Source organism: Corvus kubaryi, unplaced genomic scaffold, assembly GCF_017639235.1.
Source record: "Corvus kubaryi isolate FWS band 111438036 unplaced genomic scaffold, C.kubaryi_AGA036_p1.0 66, whole genome shotgun sequence".
NCBI classification, from domain to species: Eukaryota; Metazoa; Chordata; class Aves; order Passeriformes; family Corvidae; genus Corvus; species Corvus kubaryi.
In genome coordinates, this window is record NW_024582054.1 from 5,249,933 (window position 1) to 5,272,700 (window position 22,768).

The 22,768-nt window shown below is 37.1% G+C and overlaps 1 protein-coding gene across 1 annotated transcript; it reads left to right on the forward strand.

Annotated features, from left to right (window-relative positions):
- Nucleotides 1–121: 121 nt before the first annotated feature.
- Nucleotides 122–19,351, forward strand: KATNBL1 (katanin regulatory subunit B1 like 1). Its single transcript, XM_042047380.1, has 10 exons — nt 122–284; nt 8,051–8,178; nt 8,948–8,988; nt 9,351–9,630; nt 11,043–11,161; nt 11,355–11,405; nt 11,491–11,580; nt 12,124–12,213; nt 12,644–12,737; nt 14,232–19,351. Exons 2-10 carry the CDS (start codon nt 8,065–8,067, stop codon nt 14,262–14,264), a joined length of 912 nt encoding a protein of 303 aa, XP_041903314.1. The 5' UTR covers nt 122–284; nt 8,051–8,064; the 3' UTR covers nt 14,265–19,351.
- The last annotated feature ends 3,417 nt before the right edge of the window (nt 19,352–22,768 follow it).

The following is a 22,768-nucleotide window of genomic DNA, read 5'->3' on the forward strand; positions in this document are numbered from 1 at the left end:
GGCGCGGCTCCGAGGCGTCGCGCCGGGCGTGCGGGGCGGTGGCGGGGGCCGCGGGCGGTGCGGGGACGCGGATCGCTCCGTCCCGCTCCCCGGCCGCTTTGCCCGGCCCCCCGGCACGGCTGTGTGCAGTGCCTGCCGTCTCCAGAGAGCGAGTTCTGGCACTTCGGTCCCTTTCTAAAATGGTGCCATCAGGCTCAGCTCGAAGCAAGCGTGTGCAATGGCAGATATGTGCCAGGAGAGCAGGGAAGGCTGTGGTGCTGCCGAAAGGAAGGACAACAAGCTGGGTGTGAGGCCTGCTGACGGATTTAATTTCTTGGGTGTGACAGATTCCAGGGGGAAGGAAGGGGGGGGAAAAAACCTAAGTGCTTGAAGATCAGATCCTGCATTAATTACTTTGTTCAAAAGCTTTCAAATTATTTTTTCCGTGCTGGATGATTTGGCATGCAGGTTTAAAATAAAGACGTTCTGAATAGGGAGATCCTTTTTAAGGAGAGCGATTAGGTGGTGATCTTGGAAATCTTTTGTTTCTGTTTTTGTAATACGCTCTGCTTTGGAGGAAGGTTAAGTCCGCTTACTTAAAAGCAGTTTTCGTTCATCTCTTCTTGGAACGTCATTTTTGCTTTCCCTGTTCCCCTGGTTTTTTCTTCCTCTCATTCTCTGACTGTAATCAGGAAAATAATTAAAAAATATAGTTGCCCATGTTTAGTAGAATTAAAGCATAACAGAAGGTAGGTTTGTGCCTCTTTGGCCTTGCTGATTGGAAAGGATATGTTCTTGTCTAAAAATGTCACTTTAATTTTGTATTAACAGTCCATGTAATTTTGATTTAAATTTCTCTAATGTTATTTCATTGAACTTTTGAATTCCTAAACTTTATAACTCAGGATTTAATCATAATATATTAAAAATAATATTTTTAAGGTATTTTTATATGTATATTAGAAAGCGTATGTGAGTATTTTGATACGCATGTATTCTTATAGCTGTGTGTATATATATTCACTTACTTTTGAAACTTCTCTTTTAAATTTATTTTCATTATATTTAATTATAGTGTTATATATAATGTCTACTATATATTTAATTTATATTATTTAGTAATAATTTAAATTAGTTATTTTTTTAAAAAGAATTAAGTGTATGTTGGTCCCAGGGTAAGAAGCTTGACTATAAATAAGGAAGGTTTTTTTAAATACTATAAACAGACTAAAATCAATAATAGGAGTGTATTTGAGGGTAGCATAAAAAAACCATGTGAAAGCTGTGTGAAATGTAATCAGAGACTGTTCAGCTAAGTAGTGAGTACTTCCTTAGCCTCCACTAAGTTTGGAGCTTGAGGAGTTTACCAGTATGTCTGTCTCTGGATTTGAATTCAAAATTCTTGTTGCAGTTTTTTTAAACTCTTTGGGTTGAGCCATAAATGGTAAAAGAAATTGCTGTATTTAATTTCATGAGTAGTTTCTTAAAGAGTTGTGTATAATATTAATGTGGGCACTTTGGTGGTGTGGGAGTTTATTTGCTTTATAACACCTCTCAGTTATAAACTTACTCTCAGTCCGAACTTACTATCCCCAGAGTGTTCATAAGTGAAAGTCAACAGGTAGAAGTATCTTTAGACACTTCATCATTAGTGAAAGATGACTTCAGAAGCTGTTACTTCATGGCAGCTTAACATCTTTGTAAATGGTACCTCCAGATGCAGAAGACTTGAGTTTTTGACTTCTTTTTTGTAGAAAATGTGAATAGGGTTTAGTTATTAGACTCCTGGGTTATTTCCACAAGGAGAGCTAATGCTCATGTGGGTTCATCCTCACGAAACTTGAATGAAGTGTCACTTGTAATTTTTGGAGGTTCATTGTGACTGATAGTGGGCCACATATAAATTCTATATGTAAGAAGAAAATGAGCTTAAATCTTAGGTACAAGCTAATCTACTATAGGTAGTTGTTCAAATTGTCTTCGTATTTACTGCAAATTTAGTGACATTTCTGTTGTTTTTATCAGCATAATAAAACTTTAAACTGGAAAAAATGGCCTGACAGGTATAGCACATTAAAAAACTGTGTTCTGCTAGCATATAAGACACTATAATGTTACAGAAAAATTTTGCATTAACATACTCCTTAGAATCTTGAACTCCACTTCCTTTTTTCAAGAAAATTCAGTATTTAACAGCTGGTGAACTGTCAGTACATTAATTGCTAAAAAAGGAATTTGGGAAAAAAACCCTGTTTCCTATTCAAAGGATGTGGAAGCCTTCTAAAACAAAGACAGATGGATTTTGTAACATTTATCAGAGCTAAAATGAAAGGAAGTTATGTCAAGCTTACAAAATCACTTCTACATCAGAAGACAGTGCTAGTTTATTTTTGTAAGCAAATCACCCTTTTGGAAGTAAATTTGACATAACCATTCTTGGAAGTTTCTTGTGACCACTGTAGATCTGATAATGGCCAGTGAAATTAGTTGACCATTGCTGATTCCCTGATGCATACCTATTTGGAATGCTTTCAAAGCATGAGCTCCCCTCCTTGGGAGTAATGATCAATTAGCTCTTTCATCTAAGTTTAATATTGTCATCCTTGAACTTGCATTTGGTTACCGTGGGATGGGTGAGAATCACAGGAACATTTGCAATGGCTAGTGCACATGGAATGCTACAGGAAAAGGTAGCTATTAGAATTTGGACAAGGCACAGGATAGAATAATGTGTCTTTTAAAAAGCATTGCGGATGACTTAAGATATCTAACTATTTTACGTTTTCCTTGCTGCTGTACAAAGTAGTCCAGCCTGTGTTCTGTAAGAAAATAATATTATGTTAATACATGTGTAGATTACATAATGTGCCAAGAAGAGTTTGTCCCTCTCTGGGGGCCGTGCCCAGAACACAGGACGATGGGAGGGAGTGGCAGAGTTGTTAATACTTGCCTTTGATAGATATGCACTTGAAAGCCTGTTAGTGCTGACTTCCTTTGCCTAATTCTGGTATGACCTGAAGAGTTTTATTGCATCTGGGAGAGATCAGAGATAGAAAATACCAGTAGAACCATCAAGAAAACTTTGCGCAGGTACTGTCTTTTGACTGTGGGGACAAACCAGCTTCTTCTCAGGATATATGGCTGCTGTTACTTTAGTCCTTCTGCTTACCGAAGATTGAAGAGAATAAAAGAAGCAGAAGGGAAGATTGTCTGCTTTGAGAAATCACCCACAGTATAGGGGAAGTTGGCGGAATTTGATTCTATCATCCTAATGAAATCATACATCTCTCTTCAGATTTGCAGTCTACCTTGTTACAGTTGTAAAACAGTTTAGGATTGTATGATGGACCAAGGCAGAGCTGAAGGGACATGCATTCTATCCTTAGTTTATTTTAAAAAACTTTGTTAAGCAAGCGAGATGCATTGGCCTCAAAGAGATGGTATAGCAGATTGTCCTGATCAAATACAACTAGCTGTGCTCATCACATGGGAAAAGTCAGAAATTAAAGACATTGAGGTATAGATTGTTTGACTCTGGATGAGTTAGTGTCTAATGCCAGTTTAAAAACCTTCTGTATATATCCCAAAATTACAAGGGGCTGTAGTGTCTAATTAGCTATCCCTAGATGATACCCAATTTTAAATAGGAAATCAAAGTTGTGAAGAGCCCTGTAAAGTGCCTTACATCCTGTAGCATTCATCTTTTTAATTGCTGGCCAGCCAGCATTTTCTTGGGTGTTACTAAGCCTTTTGAAGCTGGTTTCTTGAGATGCTAAGTTTACTATTGAACTGTTAGGTTTGTGTGTACCAGATTCTTCTGCTTGTGTTCTGCTCTGTCTGGACTACGTGGGTTGTGTATCTGAGTTTAATCACTTCCAGTCTATTTTTTTTTTTAATGTATTTGCACAGTCTGTCCTAGAACCCATATAAAACATTTGGGTCCACAACATCCTATGGCAAGTTCAGGTTGATTATATTTGCCCGCAGCTTACCCTTGTTAGTTTTGATCTGATCTTCATCTATTGTCTTTTGACCCTTTATTTTTATATTGGGCGAGAGAGAGCACGATCTCTGTGCACCTTCTCCAAGCCATTCATTTTGTAGGCCTTTGTATTTCCCCTGCCCGCTATAAGTAGCCACCTCTCCAGACTGAAAAGGCTGATCTACTCAGCTGTTGGTTATATGAAAGGTATTCCATGTATTTTTAACTTGCCTTTGTCTGAGCTCTTTTTTACTTTATCAGAAGTTTTTTTGACTTTTTAGGGTTGGTTTGGTTTTTTTAAAGAAAGTTCATTAACCCTGCACTCAGTATTTGAAATACAGGTACAAATTAGTTCTGTACACTGTCACAATAGTGTTCTGTTTATTTTTCTATTTATTGATTCATATGGAGCACTGAGCAGTCCAGATGATCTAAAGTAAACTGTCCTATATCCAGATATTTTTGTGGGTGGCAGTTACTAGCTTAGAGACTGTGATTCCAATAGGAACCCAGAATTTTCTCATACCTGCAGATACATAGGCTTTGCTTTATACTAATCTATAATCATTGCTTCTGCTTATTGTACCTCACAGTCCTCCTCCAGTTCTTCAGTTAGCCCTCATCTTCACAGTCTGGTATGGCTTCGTATTGTCAACAGTCTTCATCCCCTTTTGTGAGGTAATTTGTGAACGTATTGAACAGCATAAACCAATGCAGGTTTTCCCCAGGGATCTGGAGGTGATTTTCTGCAGTGTGGAAACTGCTTAGACAGTTTATGGCTGTTCCTTAGATACTTGTACATGCAAAATCTTTCCCTTTTTTCACTTGGTTTCCTAGTTTACTCAAGATTTAAGTGCAGGACTTGGAAACTCAGAATCTATCAGTTGCCCTTTATCCATGTTGTACTACCCCATACTCTTAATAAATTCCAATAATTTTGCAGAGCAGGACTTCATAGAGTCATGGAATAGTTTGGGTCATAATGGACCCTAAAGGTCTTCTAGTTCCAATTTCCCACCGTGGGAAGGAAGGGACACCTTCCACTAGACCAGACTGCTCAAAGCCCCATCTAACCTGGCCTTGAACACTTCCAGGGACAGGGCATCAACCAGTTCTCTAGGAAATGTGTTCCAGTGCCTTACCACCCTCACAGTAAAGAATTTCATGCTAATATCCAATCTAAATCTACCCTCTTTCAGTCTGAAAGTTACCCTTTGGCCTATCACAAATGCTCTGGTAAAAAGTCCCTCTCCAGCTCTCTTGTAGCCCCTTCAGGTACTGGAAGGCCATGGTGAGGTCACCCCTGAGCCTTCTCTTCTCTAGCCTGTGTTGCCGTAGTGACAGCCAGGCTGAATCTTTCCCATTATATTATTTGTTTGTGTCCACTAAGTCTATTCTTGGTTACATTGTTTACTAATTAGCGCAACAGAGATGTGAGTCTGGATCTTCCTTGAGGCTGTCTTTAAATACTGACCTTGTTTTCCATGTATACTTTGTCAGGTCCAAGGGAGAGGTTCTGCACCTTGGCTAAAAACACAGCTATTTCATTACTGTTTAAATGTTCACTGATACTTCTGCTTAATTTGAGACCCTCAACAGGAAACTATGGAAACCTCTCTAAACTGTTGGACAGTAAAATCCTTATGTATGACTTCGCTTCATTCTCTGGCCCTTTATATCTGATCATCTTTTGACCTTTTAAATTTCTTTTACCAGTCTTTAAGGAAAGAATTGATAGTTCTGTTGTCTCATTCTGTTTCAACTGGGAGGCTGGGGGACAATATATTCTTATGTCAGATTTGTCAGAGTGTAAAATTCTCTTAATTTTTCTCCTAGACACTTGCAACCTTTTTAAGGAACTTCCTTTCTTCCAGGGTCATCTCTCTCCAGCTTTCAGTAGCTCCAGTTCAGGTATTTTGAGATGTTACCTTAGGCTCTTTAGAGCCCAATATTAAAAACTGATATGCTAATTGAATTTCCTTGGTAGGACATTGCTTTCTAGCCTTCTGATATTTTACACTTCTTTTAAGCAAAAAGCATTCTAGTTATATAATGCTGTCATTTATTTTGGTGATCAGATTCTTTTGTACTGCTTAGTGTGAAAGATGAGGATAGATAGAGATCATTTATTAAACAAGGAAAAATAAGGAGCAGTCACGGTTAGGCATGAAGAATTGTAAGCTGGTAGTATGTTATGGGAGTAATCACAAAAATTATTCTTCAGGAACAGAGATTAGGAATTTTTTTAGCATCTGATGAGATGACTGTGGGGTTTAGCTCTGGTGGGTAGAGGTTGTCCCCCCTGTTATTTTAGAGTTTATTGCTTTCCTCTTGGTATTATTCTCAAACAGTGGATAGAAGAAAAGAAAAAATCAAGACTTTTCCAAGTCCTCTTCATCTCTGGCCTGAATAAAAGGATGGATTCATTTGGATTTTAGGGTTATTGGGTTGGGTTCTTCTTCAGAAGTCCAGTTGTTCAGCATATGCCTTATACAGCCCATTTTAAGTCCAAATAATGGTTTTAACCAGCCTGATAAGCAGAGGAAAAGGTGTTTGGTTTTGTGAGGTTTTTTCTAAACTTCAGGGAAAAGTTTATTTACAAGCCTGTGTGGAAGAACTAGGAAGTGTGGAGAGCTGACAAAGCGTTAACTCTTCTGTCACCATCCCATAGTGTGGAAAAATTAAGTTAATGAACCAGTCTTAAGCCCAACTTATATCTGGAAAAATATTGACCACCAGCTGTTAAAGATCTTGCCCTAAATAATGCTGCTATTTGCAATTCTTGCTGTAGTCTGAGGGCTTCGTGTTCCCATCTTTAAAGGTAAGGGATTCTGTCGGTAAATATTCCATTTTTTGAGAGAGATATCTCAAGTGAAGTTCTTTAGTACTGATCCCAGTTCTAAAGAAAATTGAAACATTTGAAGAAATTTTTTTTTCCACTGTACCCTACAATGTGGATTTTAATGTGCCTGATGTTTAGAATACAGCATCTATCTTGTTTTGAGACTGCCACCTGCTTGTTTTATTTGATGGCCTTTAGCTGCTGCATGGATCTTCATGGCTAATAAGCTGTTTCCCATCTGGCTTATTCAGTGCTCAGTGTCTTAGTCTTTTAAATGCTGAAGTTCTTAATGGGAGATAAATCTGCTACACAGAGTAAATGGGGTAGGACTGCTGCTGAAGATGGACAGAAGAGATTGGAGCACTCATGTTGGGACCAGAGTTTCACCTTTTAGGGGAAAAACCAGTAATATCAGAGCAAGTGGTTGTCTTTTAAAAGTAGCATAGGATGTCTTGCTAAAACACTTAAAGAATAGTGCCTCTAGGATGATGTAGTTGTTGAAGCTAGTCTCAAGCAGTGGATCTTCTGATGAGTTAGAAAACATGCAAAATCATATGTACAACTGTCTCAATCTTGGTGTTGATGCTTGTAGAAATATTTGCATACTTCAAGACAAGGGACTTCAGACATAGAATAAAGTTGTGGGGTTTAGTATTAAAAATAGCTGAAGTTCTGTTTTAACAAAAATGGGGTGGAGTGTGCATTGGCCAGTAAACTAAGGGGAATATATTTCACTCCATTTTTTTTTTTTTTTAACTCTTGTTATTTTGATGAAGTTTGCCTTCTTCCTCAAAAACAGGAATCAGTTTGTTAGCTGCCTTTTGCCCTTGGAACCAGTTGTGGAACCAATCATTTTTCTCTAGGCAGCAGATGAAATTCATAGCATGAGGAAAGAGTCTCATAAATTGCCCTCTTCTTTACTTGAATTCTTGTTTGTATGGCACCCCTCAGTGCAGGTGTAGCAAGCTGGTCTGAAAACAAAATCTCTTCCTCTCTTTCTTGGAGTAATTTTGGTTTTCTTTCCTTTTTTTTGAAAGCTAAATAGGGATTTTGAAATCCTCATCAACATGTTAATAATGATAAGGCCTTCAGCTAACATTCACTAAAGGATGATGTCTTGGGTTATTTATAAGATGGAAGATCTTGCAAATAATTGAATTCTTTTAACTGGTGTTGCTAGCTGCATTTGAAGAAAGTTGATGGAATGTTTTAGAAAATACAACTAAATATCTTTCCCTTGAGAACAGGGATTTGAGAGATTATGGCATCTGAAGCTCACAATGTTAAAAACCAGAAAGTATTGCATATTGAAGGTCATCCCATTGATCTCCCCAGAAAAAGAATCTCTTCTTCCACTAAAAAGATCATGAAGGAGGTAAGCTGTTTGTGTTGTTTGGTGGGTTTTTTAATGTCCCTTGACAAAAGTAAACATTTATCAAGTTCATAGTTCTGAGCGGTCTAAAACTAGAAGCACAGCACTAGCAAGCATTTGATGTTTAGATGTGCAATAGAACTTGAACAGCAATTATATTATGAAAACTATGTGTTATAATAGATGCAGGCAGCAGCTGCACGGATCAGTGCATTGTATCGTCCATGTGAGCAGTAGGTACTGGTGCAGTCTTACTCATGCCTGCTTTTCTGCAATCTTGCCGAGAATGTTTCAGTGTGGGAATTCTATCGTGAAAAAGTTCTTTCTTGCCAAGAGAGCTACATGGCACAAGTGAGAGGTGTAGGTGAAACATTCATTGAAGTGGATCTGTTGTGTAGTCATACAGCTTCTTCTACCACATTGGTAACATGATTTTCACTGGATTCTTGCTACTCAGAAGCAGTTTTTATAACCTCTTACCTGTGTTACTGGCTAAAGAGTAAGACAGTGGAGTACAGAAAAAGCAGTAGAGAGGCAAACTTACTGTAAGACTTCTTCAGTAAGTGGCGAAGATGCCAATATCCTCTGTTTGTTTATTGAAATTATTAAAATTCACATGATTTTATGAGTCAGTTTTAACAAAAAAGATCATAACATTGCCTTGCTGATGTGCACAATGTAAATGTTACCATTAATGCTAAGTAGTATAGATGGGAGTGTTTGACCCTTTCTAGTAAAACAGCTTTTTTCTTCTCTGTTTCTTTTCTCCCAGGGTAAGAAATCTCCAAAACAGCTGGCTTCATACACAAACAGGTAGGAGGGCTGTGCTGTGTAATATTTGAGTTTAAAGTGTGACAGAGGTAGGAAGAAACAGTTGAAATTGATTACAACACCAAAGCAGACACAAACGGATGATAAGTCTTGATTTTAATGACAATTCTTGGTTCTTGTGTTCTCTTTCATAATTATGAGTCTCTGCATTAATAAAAACAGAGTATTGGTGGCATAACTTCTGATAACCCAAGTGTCATTAAGGCATATATTGGGGGAAAAATGTTTTCAATAACCCAAAAGCTGACTGCTGAATTCATAATTATATGTATATAAATAAACGTAGTAATGCGATTGATTTGGTTTGGAGCAACCTTCACTAAAATAATGCTTTATTATTGCAGAGTAACGGTTGGAAAAACGGTGACCAGTCCCCTCTCTCTTTTCAAAGTGGTATATTGTAAAAGGAAAGTTCATTGTTATACTCCAAAGCTTTGTTACAGAAAGAAACTGTGCCCTAAATCTAGGGGCCGTGACATGGCAAATAAAGAAAATGAACTGGCTTGTGCAGGGAATCTGCCAGCAAAACTTCACAACAGTCGTACACACTTGCTGAATTCTAGTGATTCTGGCTCATCTCAAACAGAAGGCCCCTCATCCAAATACAGCGCATTTTTTTCGGAGGTGGGTAGAGTTTGAAGGAACTTCAGTTTAAAAAAGAAGTGTTCCTAGTACTTAGCTGTGAAAGCTTGCTTTCTTTAGATTAATTTCCTTCAATTCTTTAAATACCAGGTATTGTGATTTACTGTCTCTGTCAGTTTGTGGTGATACTGTTGTCAACAGTAATAGTCCTGCCAGTTTTCTCCATCTTTGTGTCAGGTCAGAAGCTCGGATCTGCCTGACTTGACTGGATTAAAGTTGTACCAGCACCAAAGGAGAACGTTGTTTTGACCTGCTTAGGTTTCATGAACCAGCAGGACATGTGTCCATATGTGTGTTCATAGAAGTGTAAAAATGTTAGTGTATCAGTGGGGATAAACTGGTGAGGTAGGTTAGGACAATTTTCAATAGCAGTATCAACTTTGTGTGCAAAACTAAGTGTTTGTGTAAGACTTTATTTCTTGTTAGGATTGGTTGAGGAAACTTAGTGGATGCTTGTAGGGCTTCTGAAACTGGATAAAAGGTCAGATATTTAAATGAAATGGATTTTGTGACAGTGAAGGCCATTTAAGGCTCTTAATGTTGAAGCTTGCATTTCTGTCACAATAGATTTTTATTATTCATCGAGGCTTGCATGTGTTTAAAGTGAGGCATCGCAGGGAAGGTAAGATCAGAGACTATCACCATGCTGTCTTGCCACAGTACATGTGGGCTGCCGTGAGGAGACAGCCCTGAGAGCCCAGTGGGCTGAAGGCACAAGTCTGCAGCACTTCTGCACTGTTTAATTTGATGGATTCAAGAAAAGAGCAGAATAGCTACACTAAAGAGGTTGCAGAAAGAAGGGTAAAGAAATGAAGACAGGGAAGATTCATTTTCTGAGAAGCTAAGGACCAGATCACTGGCCTCTGGCCACAGATTACTATTTAACTGGTTTGAGAGGTGTGTGTGGCTCTGCAGTGTTCATTCCAATCCAAGGTCTAATTAATTAAAATGCCTGAACTTCATTCAGAGAGCAAGCTTTTTCAAAAATGAACCTTATCTGTCAGAGTTTGGAATAATACATGTAATTACTTGTGTCTAAATTGTGTCAAAATTAATAATCATCTAAGTAAAATGTTCTCAGAGTTGGTGAGAATTATAGGCTGATGCTCATGAATGCTCATTTTGATTATTAGATACCTCTCTTAGGTGGTACATAGGTACAAACCTTATTCTTGTAGCTTTTGTGTAAAGTAGGTCTAATCTTTTTGTGCCCCTTCTAAGGGAAATTTATGATTTTAAGGCTATCGTTAGATAGATTTCTAAAACAGACTCGTCAACATACAGGTAGAAAAGTCTATTATCTTATACCAGATTATTATATTAGAGTAGCTTATTGTTTTATTGCTGGCTACCTAACTTGTGGCAACTTCTTTTATATTTCTAAAAACATGCAGGTTTCTCAGGACCATGAAACTATGGCTCAAGTTCTTTTCAGCAGGAACCTGAGACTGAATGTAGCTTTAACCTTTTGGAGAAGGAGAAGTATAAGTGAACTGGTAGCCTACTTAGTGAGGTAAAATAAGTCTCTACTTTTATATCCTTAAAATGATAGCAATCCCAAATATGCCACAGTATTTCTAGCAGTTCTGTAAATGTTGTGACTTTGTTACGCTTTTTAAATCATAGTGGAAGCATATACTTCAACTACTACTACTAGTAGTAGGATCTACTAGTAACACTTCTGATTTTATTCTTAATGTTTCTAGGATACAGGATCTTGGAGTAGTAGTAGACTGCCTTCCTGTGCTTACAAACAGGTACAAACAAAAAAAAGAGGGGGATTAGAATCTGCTTATAACCACACAGAATTTCAAGCACTTCTGAAACATCTTGTTTTTTAAGTTTACAGGAAGAAAAACCATATGTTTCAGTTGGCTGCTGTGTAGATCTTTTGCCTTTAGTGAAATCTCTGCTTAAAAGCAAATACGAAGAGTAAGTATCAGCTTGGGATGTTTTTAAAACACTTATTACTTCCTGGCTATGCAGAGCCCTGGAAATTAATGGTTTTTAGTCCTCTGACTCTTGTTCCCTCTGCCCCTTCTCCCAACTCTGCCTTTCTCAGGAAATGAGAAAGCTCTGGAATAGAAGCTTTCCTCTGAACCTTTATCCTTTGACAAAGCAGGGGTGCAGAGATTGTTGTATGCAATGTTAGGGGAGAGGACTGGGTTTGCCCTTATGGCGATTTATTTATCCTAAACAGTAAAAAAGAATAGCACTGAGGTTTTAGTATGCTTTATAATGTGAAATCAAGGCAGAGTTTTCTTCTACTTTTTCAACAAGAACTTCAGTTACCACTTAGAAATTGCAAAGGTAGCAAGTATTTAAACTTACCAATTTGCCTAGGTTTTTGTTCTTCCAGAATAGAAAATGTGTTGCTTTCTAAATTGCTTACCAATTTATCTCAACACTTTATCTGGCCTGTGGATAATGTACAGGGAGGAGGAAATGCATAATGTGTAAAATGTGTTGTTACAGATATGTGATAGTTGGTTTAAACTGGCTTCAGGCTGTCATTAAAAGATGGTGGTCAGAGCTATCTGCACATACAGAAAAGGCAGAAGATGGGTGAGTATAGTGTTGGGAAATACTTAAATATGTTCCTGTAGCCTAGTTCATCTCAATCTGTTTCAATTTTGATAAGTAAGAGCATAACTTGCCTACAAAAGGTGAAGTTACAATTTTAAAGTTAAAGCTTAAAAGTAGTTCTGTTGTTCTTAAGACACAGGTAGGTGGTGTTTGGAAGCTTACTTTAAGGGTAGTCAAGTAACTGGGGGTTTTTTTCTTTTTTTTTTTGCTGCTGCTGTAATACATGTAGGACATAGTCATATCAGGGATTATACAAATGCTGTAGAAGTTAAATGAAAATTTTTGAGATCTTATGGCAATATCTGTTGTATAGGCTGAGTCTATATGCAGTACTAATAATTCTTTTTAGTAAAAGAGACTACTGAAATGTACTTATGTATGTTATAAAGTGATGTTCATTCTCTTTCAGAAATATTAATATTTTAAAACAACAACTAAGTGTTTTGTGGGAGCAGGAGAATCATCTTACTCTGGTTCCAGGATATACTGGTAATATAGCTAAGGTAATCCAGTTCTGGTTGTATTCAGTAATAAATGTGGTTGTATCACCTGCAGTATTCCTCTTGTTTTACGTATGCTAAACTGTGGTTGGACAGAAACACTTTTACTTTAGTTTCTGCTAATGCACAAGTGTATTGCATGGTTTTTACAGAAATCTGGAGTTGATTCCCTATGATAGTTGTGTGATTTAGAATGGTAATAATTTTTTAATCTTTTTTTCTTACTTTACAGAGGAAGCATCTCCTTAATAACAAAGTAGCTAATAGTAATGAGCCTTAAAATTGATGTTAAAAAGCGCTCAGTTGATTAGGTAGACTGTGAAAGGGACAGATGTTTTCTCTTAGATCTGTTGTACCCATTGTTGTAAGTGTAATGCAGAATGGAGAGTCTTAGCCCAGGAATGTCATTGGCATTTGCACATAAGGTGACTGGGGCAAGTGACAACATACTAAATTCTAAAGCTTATTGCTGGCCTAATGCTTAGAAAATGATGAGTTTGTGGAGAGCAGGAGCCTGTCTGAGATGAATCCCTGCTTACATTTCTCAGTAGGTTGTGGTATCAGTAGCATAATAAGGGTGTCTGGTAGATGCATGTTTTGTTGTTCATGCTCATTTCTATAAACATGGCTAAAAGTTGCACTAGGTAAGAAACCCCTCCAGGTGGAGGGTCCTGACGAAGGTAGTGAGAAGGGAATTACAGCAGACACTTGGTTGTGTGCAGGATTTGAGTGAACTTGAAAAGAACTTCAAAATTGCATCTTTTAATTACATGATAAGGAATTTTCTGGAATCTCTAATTCTATGCCTAAAGAACTGATTGCATTGATGTATCAAACAAGTTATTTCCTTTTTTTCTGGGACTGCTGTGCACCTGCAACTTCAATTTTGATGTCCCTACAAGGATAATTACAAATGTCTTCCAGAGTTTCAGTCAGCAGAGATGCAGAAGAACTGAGTTCTAACTCCCAACTTGGTAGAGCCATGAGAGTATGTAATGTAGACTGCCTAGTTCTTTTGCTAGATCAGCATAGCAGCTATAGGTGGTGTCAGTTTGTTTCCCTAGGGTTCAGGTTCCCTTTATGTTCATTTGCTGGCTTCTTAATGTATATCAGGATAGATTGTGAACAAGGTCACCTGAGCAAGAGGAGCAAAAGTAGTACAAGAATGTTGGACGGTTTGGCTGAAGGAATATGTTTTAACTACGTGATCATATTATGATGATGATCTTTCCTGTTCATGCAGGGAGCAGAGCAATAACAAACTAAATTGATGGCTTTGAAAACTAACCCTACTCTTCTTGCAGGCTTTTTAGTACATAAAGAAATGTCATTGAAAGCATTAATTGAAAGTAATTGTGAAGATAACTTGTTCTGAAATTTGGGCAAATACAAGTATTCTTGTGTTATGGTCCTTATTGGTTACCCTGCTTCAGACATGGAGTTGATGTTAGAGCTATAAGGAATGTGACAAACACTTTCTCCTTTTTTTCCTTCTAGGATGTAAATGCTTATTTATTGCAGCTACACTGACATGATGGGGAAGCTATGTGTGCTTATGTGGTGAAACAATCCCCTGAAGTATCCCTGAAATGTGTACTGAAAGCCTTTTGAGAAATACTGGCAGAAGAGAACTGAACTGTCAAGCTGTTTAATGAAACCACTAACAAAACCCTAACAAATCTACTTCACATTGAAGTGGAAAATGTCTAGTAGGAGCAACTTTTACTTCAGTGAGGTGAAAGTGCACTATGAAAACTGTATGCCTTTGCTGCATTTGGGATTCGCTCAGTTACTAGGTATTCCTTTAAATGCCACTGTATTTTGCAGCATCATCGCATAAAAGAAGATGAATTATATTGTCATGAAGACAAGACAGCAGAACCAGTTATAAGGAACCAACAAAAACAATCAGCATTAAGAGCTTTTATATGTCTCTTTCACAAGAGAACTACAAAATGCACAACTATCTTCCAATTACATTAAAAAAATACAAACAACTTTGGGATATTCATTTACTTCTATGTTTTAATCAAATTATTAAAGACAGTTTTTGTTTGCACTATTGAGAAACTATACAGCAAAGATGCCTTAATTACTAGTGTTTCGAAAAGCCAATGTGTTAAGATGCAAATAGCTATTATGTTCAGATTGTGATGAAAAACTGCAAAAATCAGGGTTTCACATTGTGTAGTTAATTGCACATATACAAAGATTCATGTATGAAAAAATATTATAAATACCTGAAGTTAAGCTTGGATGAACAGTTACTGCAAATGTCAGCAGAATGGTGAATTTATGTCTAACAAATGTTTTTATATTGTATGTGGATTTCTAACACAGTAATCTTGTTCTGTATCATTCAAACTACATGCAAATAAGTAAATATATTAAATGTATCTACTGTTTTTTCTTTTCAAGTTCAAAACCACCAATTTCTAGAATAATCTCTTCCACAATACTTTTTATCATAGATATTTATGTCTATTGTTTGAAATGTTTACAGCCAGGTGAGGCCATGTTATTCAAATAACACCCTTTTTATACTACCTCCTTTAAGAAACTGACAAAGAGCTTTTGCAAAATTGATCAAGTTTGAGCCTGATCAGTGATGGCAAATTCATACCAACAAATAGCATTGAGAATACAGCTATAAACTGTTCTACTGTCATATTGATATGCTGTTCTATTTAAATTTAAAAGCTATATCTTAATAGCTCTGAGGGAGTCTTAATTTTAGGCTTGCTGTTTCCTTCTTTAACTTTGTGATTAGGAAGCATGCTTTTTCAATTAAAACTTGTGAAGTGCCAGCTCTTCACTTAAAAGTATACATGCACAGCATGTATGACCAAATAGACTACTTTCTTAAAAATAAGTACTTACAGAGGTTGTTTTCATACCTAGCATTAAGCATGTGCACTTTTATTGACATGCAGGAGATGAGTCTTTTGATAGCCCCAAGTAGTTTTTTCTTTACAGATTAAATAAATGAATTTTAAACTCCTCTAGTGGTCAATAACTTTAGGCCTCCTGTTGCTTCATTTTGTATTTAGTTTATGTATCATTGTTGCTGACTTATGAAGGCCAACTAGAAATCTGTCATCAGAACTTGGTGCTTTTGGTTATTTGACTGTTCTGTAAACCACCAAAGGTTTTGCGTTTCCTAGGGCAGTCAGTAACAAAGAGTTTCTGTGACATCCCAAAACTGAGAACTTTGTGGGACAATCTGGAGACATGCACATAGCCAATATTTTTGCTAGAATTGTTGTGTATCAGTAGAGATATTTCATGCTCAAAAAGTTTTGAGATAGGACTTTTCAAATGTTCTTACTATCAATTAAAAATTTAAAGGAATTATAGTATGACAACATTCTTGTATTACTTTACTGTTCTGTTGAGCACTTAAATGTAAAAGTATCAAAGTCTAGTTTCATCATTTGGGTAATAATTGCTGAAACTCTTAGATTATTCCTCAAGGAGAATACTGTTTATGGAAAATCAATTTTTTTTTTTTTTTAATAGACAAAATAATGGCCATTTATTTCTGATTAGAGAAGAAAGCATAGTTGTAATTGATTAAAGGGATACTCTAGTATTTAAAAATCCAGCTTGAATATAGATTTAGATACATGGGGCTTATAATAAATTCTGTATGTGGCCACAGAGGTACCAAATCCTAACTTCTTTTAAGTGCTTTTGTTTTAGAGGCGAGGTAAGATTGACTTGAGGATCATTACTGAGGACTATCTAATAAAGAAATGCATTCTTTTTAACTGCCGAAAGTTGTATTTTGACAGCATCAATAATACAGTATTAAACATTGTCATTAGTATCTGTGCCTTATTTTAAATGAATTTTTTACTGTTTTCAGGCAGCTACTAGACTGTAAGAACAGGATTCAGGTGTCTGTATTATCAAATTATTTTTTCCATCATGTTCATAATTCATTTAAACTATTCACACTAATATTCAGGTTCAGCTTCTTGTATTCTCTTTAGTTCTCAAATGGCTAGGAATCAGTTTTGCTGTTACAGAATGTACATGTATAATATCTGGTCAAAGTTGACATGAGTTAAATGTCTTAGCAGCTGTGTAACTCCACTAAATTCATATAGTTGTCTCGGTGAATCTAAGAATAAGTTTATGAGCTATCAACGTGCATAAATGCTAATCTTTGTGATACTTTCTAAAAATGCTTTTTCTAGGATGTATCAAAAGATCCAGGCAGAATTAATCCTTTTCCTGTATGTTCTTGTGATGCAGAAGCACATATGTACTTGAGGATGAAGGATGCCTCCACAAAGCTGTTCTTCATGTTATACCACTTGATGTGAAACTGATGTCTTTGAAAAACAGTATGTCTTTTGCCTCAGTGTTCTCTGAAAGTACTTGAGGCTGTTTTGCTGAGGGAGTACTTCTTTTAAGTGTGACCCAAGATTTGCCCATCCCCTAAACTGAAATTAAGGAATCCTTCTGGCAAACTGTCTCTTTCTGCAGGGCTGAACAAAAAAGTCCCAATATTTTGTAAATGTTAAGCGGCCCAGCTGAGGTATTGCTGATAGCTTGCTGAAGAGTGGAGATGAAAAAAGCTGTCCCATTAAGTAGCTGGGTATGAAGAAGTTAGCATGTCTTAATGATTATGTATGTCTCTGTTTTGAAGGAGCTATGCCTATTTCTCAGGAAAGAGTCCTCTACTCTTGTATCACACAGGTGCTGCAGTTCCAGACTACCTAATAGTGCTTGCAGATTGTTGCTGGTATTAAAAAAATTAGCTTTAGCCTTCCAGGAGCTTACTGTTGTCTGCAGTGAGATATAAATAAAATGATTTCTTCCCTCCTGTAGGCTGCTTAATCAGAGGCTGCAGTTTTAACACTTGAGGTGCAGGAGGGATGGGAGAGTAGGAAAGGACAAAGTATGCATGCCCTAGGCTGAGTGACATCAGCCCCACTGCATTATACCGAACGTATCTGAAAGCAGGCTGTATTTTCATTTTCTGGTACATGAAGTAGGCAAGTTTGGAGTTGGAGGTCTTTATGCATTTTACATTAAAGAGATAAAGGTTTTGAAGATGGATGCTCCAGTGTTAATTTGTTGGGATTTTTTTCTTGAAAGAGTGGACATTCTTGTGAGTGGAAACTTGAAAGTATATGTGAAGCTTACATTTCAGACTAGCAAGTGGTTGCTTTTACCAGTTCATCTTGCCAGATCTTCCAGTTCTACAGAAGACTGGATGTCTTAGTGTGGAGATTTGCAGCTATTTTTTGTGCCTAGTTCTCTGGTGCAAAGTGAGACTGGTGGTTCATAGTTAACTATTTCAGAATACAAAACCATGCAAATTATGGTACTGGTGTGAAGTTATTCCAGCTTTGCACAATGCAAATGCTAAAGTTTATGAAAGCAGTTGATTCTTTTGAGATTAACTTTATATTGAGCTGATGCTGTATTAGGGAAGGAAAAAAAATTCAGCTTTTAATAGCCTTGGTAAAAGCCAGACAGTGTAGTCTAATTTTTGCCTTCAGTCTACCATCCTACACACAGTAGTCATTGTAGGCTCCAGATAAAGATTCACAGAGAAAATAGATTGAGCATGCTTGTGTTATTAGTGCTTTTGTTAACCTTCTTTAAACAATTTATGTTTATTCCATGAGTTAAATGGCTTGTTTTATGTCTCAGAATGAGACTAAATTGAACTGTTTTTCTCCCCCTTTCTGCATATATTCTTTAGCACTTAATGATGTTATTTATTGCTCATCTACTTTAAATATACTAAGAGATTGTCTTGTTAGAAGTGAGAGGGGGAAGATGAGAATTCTAGACAAAACACAGGGCTAGCTATTTAACGTGATTCAATTTGAAGCAGTTGTGAAAAATTTCCATCTTTAAAACTTTTCCCGCAAATTTTGTTAATATCTATGAATTGAAGTGTGCACTAACAGCTCTAAGTTTGACTTTGAACTTGGTTGGAAAAAAATAAAATGCTTTCGTTCTAAATAACCAGAGCTGCAGTATTTGTTTCTGTTCTTGTTTTCTGCATTGAGTACTAAGCTGGACTCTCATACTAACCTGCCATAAGGGAGGCATGAGGTGTAGCATTGTCCCTTAAAGGGATAAAATGGAAATATTCACAACTATTGCAGACCTAGACTATTTTTGTTTCTGCTCTGACTGTAGTTTTGTAGTATATCTCTTTGTGTAGATTGTGGCTGCTGATCACATTGCTGTAAAATGAGATCTACTTTCAGCTTGAATGTATTCCACAGTGTTCCTGATTCATACGGATCGCTGCTTCAATTCAGGCAGTCATTACTTTGAGCGCTGTAGTGTAGATGAGCAACTAAGTGTTGGGGTGTCAAACATCTGTTCTTCGCTATAACAAAACACAAGGATGCTGCTTTTATCTTTTCCGCCTTTTTATTTTTCCCTTATTCTTTCATTTAAGTGCTTAGAACCATTCGAATCCCCTTTGGAAAGTGATAGATGCCAAAAGTTGATAAAATCCTTTTACAAATATGCTTCTGACTTCTTTTAATACAATTCTGTGAATAATAGTTTTCTGTGGATTTGGGAAGGAGGCTGTTTTCTGTATGTATAGGCTTGAAATAAACAGAACTAGTGGACTTTACTGTTACTGTAATCGTATTCTTGATACTTTCTTTTTTACATAAGCACTATATGTATTGTGAAACAATTAAATCTAAATACCAAGATAAAGTTACATTCCAAAACTATCTGCTCTTTCAGGTGTAAATGTTGAAATACGTACACACCCTAGTATCATACTTTAAAGTGACTTGTAGTCAGTTTAAAATAGCTTTTGTAGTTTATGATGTCTCTATCAAATTGAATTTAGTCTATTGAACTTCACTTTCAAAAAGCCCAAATTATGTTTAGATCTTGCAGTTGCCACTTCTACTCATTTCAGATATACTATGGATTTAAAGACTTAGTGGAGTAGGTATTCCACCTTCAGAAAAATAGCTGGTCTTTTTGTCTTTTGTGATAACAGGCTTTCATTACTTCTCTTCTGCATGAGACAAACTTCTTTTCTGCAAGAGTTAAGTAATTTTTATAGACTTTCAGAGAAGGGTTGCCACATACAAGAAACGTGTTTGGTTCCAAATGGGGAAATTGCACAAATACAGGCAGCTGTTAGGACTGTGCACATTTCATTACTATTGAATTGTCTTTTCTCGTGTGAATCAGCTGTCCTATTATCTACTCAGTCTAGATAAAAGTGGAATGATGAATTATTGGGGAGTTGAAGTCTTAACAGCTCTTGGCTGTAAGAAACCAAAACTGCTCTTTCTATTCTGACAGAATTGCTACAATGAATTCAGAAAAGAACTATTTGTTGTATGTTTAGTTTGGAGAGCAGAAATCTCTTAATACTTTTTATGTCTACTAATTGTACTTTGTCTTGAAGCTTAAAGGCATATGCATTTATGTATGTTTACTTAAAATTTTAGTTATTAAAATAAGTTTCTGACTGAATAGGGGAAAAAAAACCCAACCTTGCTGCATTAGTTAATTTTTGGATGACTGCCACCTCATGTTCCAGCTGCAGGAAACAGTAAATTATAAAAATACAATTAACTATCATTGTACACATAGTGATAAAACTTGATTTTCAACATTGTAAGGTTTAGGTAATTACTAGTGAAGCAGTAAAACAAAGCAAGACTAAAGAAATAGCTGCCAAGTTTTGTTCTCAAACTTGTGTTTTGGTAAGTCTAAAAAGCTTGACTTTTTAATCAGCCAAAATGAGTGGTGATCGATGGGAGTGTTAATTCTGGAATGATTCTGTGCCAACAGCCAGCATTAGCATAAGAATAAGCAGAGTAGCTGGTTGTGAAGTGAACCCTGCCCACCAGAGCAACTGTCTTTTCACATAAATTTTCTTAGAGCCTTTTGCCTTTTTTTTTTTTAAGATGTTACAATTGAGGTGTTTTTGGATAAAGAGAGCAGAGAGGGAGTTTTCTAAATCTGTTAATTGGATGATGGCGTAGTGCTGCAAGAGGTACCTCTAAAAATACTGCCCTCTGAGTGGTGGCATCAATAATCACTAAAGGGGGTTGAGGGCTTGAACACAGGCACATTATGATCAGGACTGTGGCCAATGTGTGCTGTCCTGGATGTAAATGTAGGGAATTGCATAAAACTGGGGGAGGAGTATTTAAGGTACAGTACAAAAATTCACATTACCTGAAAAGGGTGCCTGTGATTGTTGGGAGATTGGGATATGATAATAGTGTTTCCAGTCCCGTGTGCCTTCTCCACAGCAGAGAGGCACTTCACAAAGGAAGGCTGGAGACCTGATGCTCACAGAGCAGACATCTTTCTTGACAGTTGCTGCTTTTCCACCCCTTTGACGTGTTGGGGCACATCTGCTTGGCTGAATTTCCAGCTCCACATCCTTGTCACTTATCCAAGTGAGCATAAAATGCCTTCATATTTGGCACACCTTGTTTCCCAAGTGATGTCTTGTCCCTCAGGTCTTCCAGGTTCTCACTACAAAACAACTTTGTGCCATTGAACTGTGAAAACTCAGAGGCTTGTGTGCCCTACACAGGGCAACTGTGGAGGCCACCATGGTATTTAAGATTAAGCTGTTGTATTAAGAGGGTTTGTGTGTGTAAATGTTTTTTAAACATGAATGCCCTACCAATATTCTACTGGGTATTAATTAAAAATGCCTACAGTTCCGAACCTTTATGAATGGTTGGCTGGTGACTAGTTAGGGAGAAATCCTGCTGCTTAGTGGTGAGTGGTTTGTTGGTTTGGGCTGGTGTTTTTTTCCTATTCACCCATCTTGCCTCCTCCTCTAAGTACAGTTCTTTAAATTTGTTGGTAGCAATTTGAATTTTCAGTTTTACAAGTTTGTCTTTCATGGTTTTCTGGCCACACAAAATAATCAGGATGTTGGGTAGAGTGAGGATGTGTTATGTTCACAAAATGCTGTGTAAGCATGTTTGCACTCATTTCTGTGCAGAAGTATCCTTTTTGCCCTTTCCTCCTCATTCCAATACATTTATGTTTCTATTGGTGGCATGTCCCTTAACATCTCTAAAGGGGTTCTTTCCACCTCACAATTCGTGATTCAAAAAGCAGATTAGTTGCTTTCCAGATGAACAGAGAAGGTTGCTACTAAAGCTGAAAACCAGAAAGTGGGGGGGGACCCAAGAAAAACCACCAAACCACAAACAGCAATTCAAAACTCAACCCAAACCGAAAAAACTAGAATTCACTTGTCTCTAGCATAAAGTAGTGCTGTAGCCAAATGACAACAAATGCTGCTCTCCATTTTTCATTAAAAAGGAGACATAAGAATTCGTTTCTGAGTGGGGAGTCTGACATTACAAATTGTTTGGGGTTTTTTTAGGGTTAGTGCACTGTGATTTAGTTTACTTTCTAAGTGAACATTTGGTTCGTGACCTCAGCCACCTTACTCTGAAGGGCTGTAAATAAGAGGAGAACGCCCTTGGAGCTTTTCTTCACAACTGGCAGCTTGCTAACTTCAGCTTTTACCTTAGGGACTAGCGAGGCATATTTCAGCATTTCTGTTTGCAGGATTTGGCATACATGCTTCTGATGCTGCTTTCTTATTTGATAGTTCTCTCTGAGCTCTGGAAAATGAGCATTTAGCCTCTAGTGATTCCTTTAAGTTTAGTTTGGTTGAAACAGTTCTGATGTCAAAGATTCTGCTTATGTGTAAGGAACTGTAAGACCTCTCTTCCTTTGTAAGCTCACCAAATCTAAATCTTGATTGTAATAGGCTTCTGTATTGAGAAATCATTAATCTACACATCTTAGTATCCTCATTAATACTTTTTTCCTGACAAAATTGATTTGTCTGTGGTTCCTTTGTGATATTTACTCATGTTGGGGTTTTAGTTTAGTCTGGTTTTTTTTTTTCCTGTTAAAGGAATTTTCTCCCATATGCATGTTGCTAGGGGACAAATAGCTGTACTTAAAGACAAAAGGGGAGTGGGGCGGACCTGGCTACTCTTTTGTCTACACCTGGGTGTGGGGTCAGTTCG

Coding starts and splice junctions, on each gene's coding strand:
- KATNBL1 (XM_042047380.1), top strand. CDS start 8,065: ATGGCATCTGAAGCTCACAATGTTAAAAACCAGAAAGTATTGCATATT. Junction 8,179..8,947: donor CTAAAAAGATCATGAAGGAG/GTAAGCTGTTTG, acceptor CTTTTCTCCCAG/GGTAAGAAATCTCCAAAACA. Junction 12,738..14,231: donor ATACTGGTAATATAGCTAAG/GTAATCCAGTTC, acceptor TTTTCCTTCTAG/GATGTAAATGCTTATTTATT.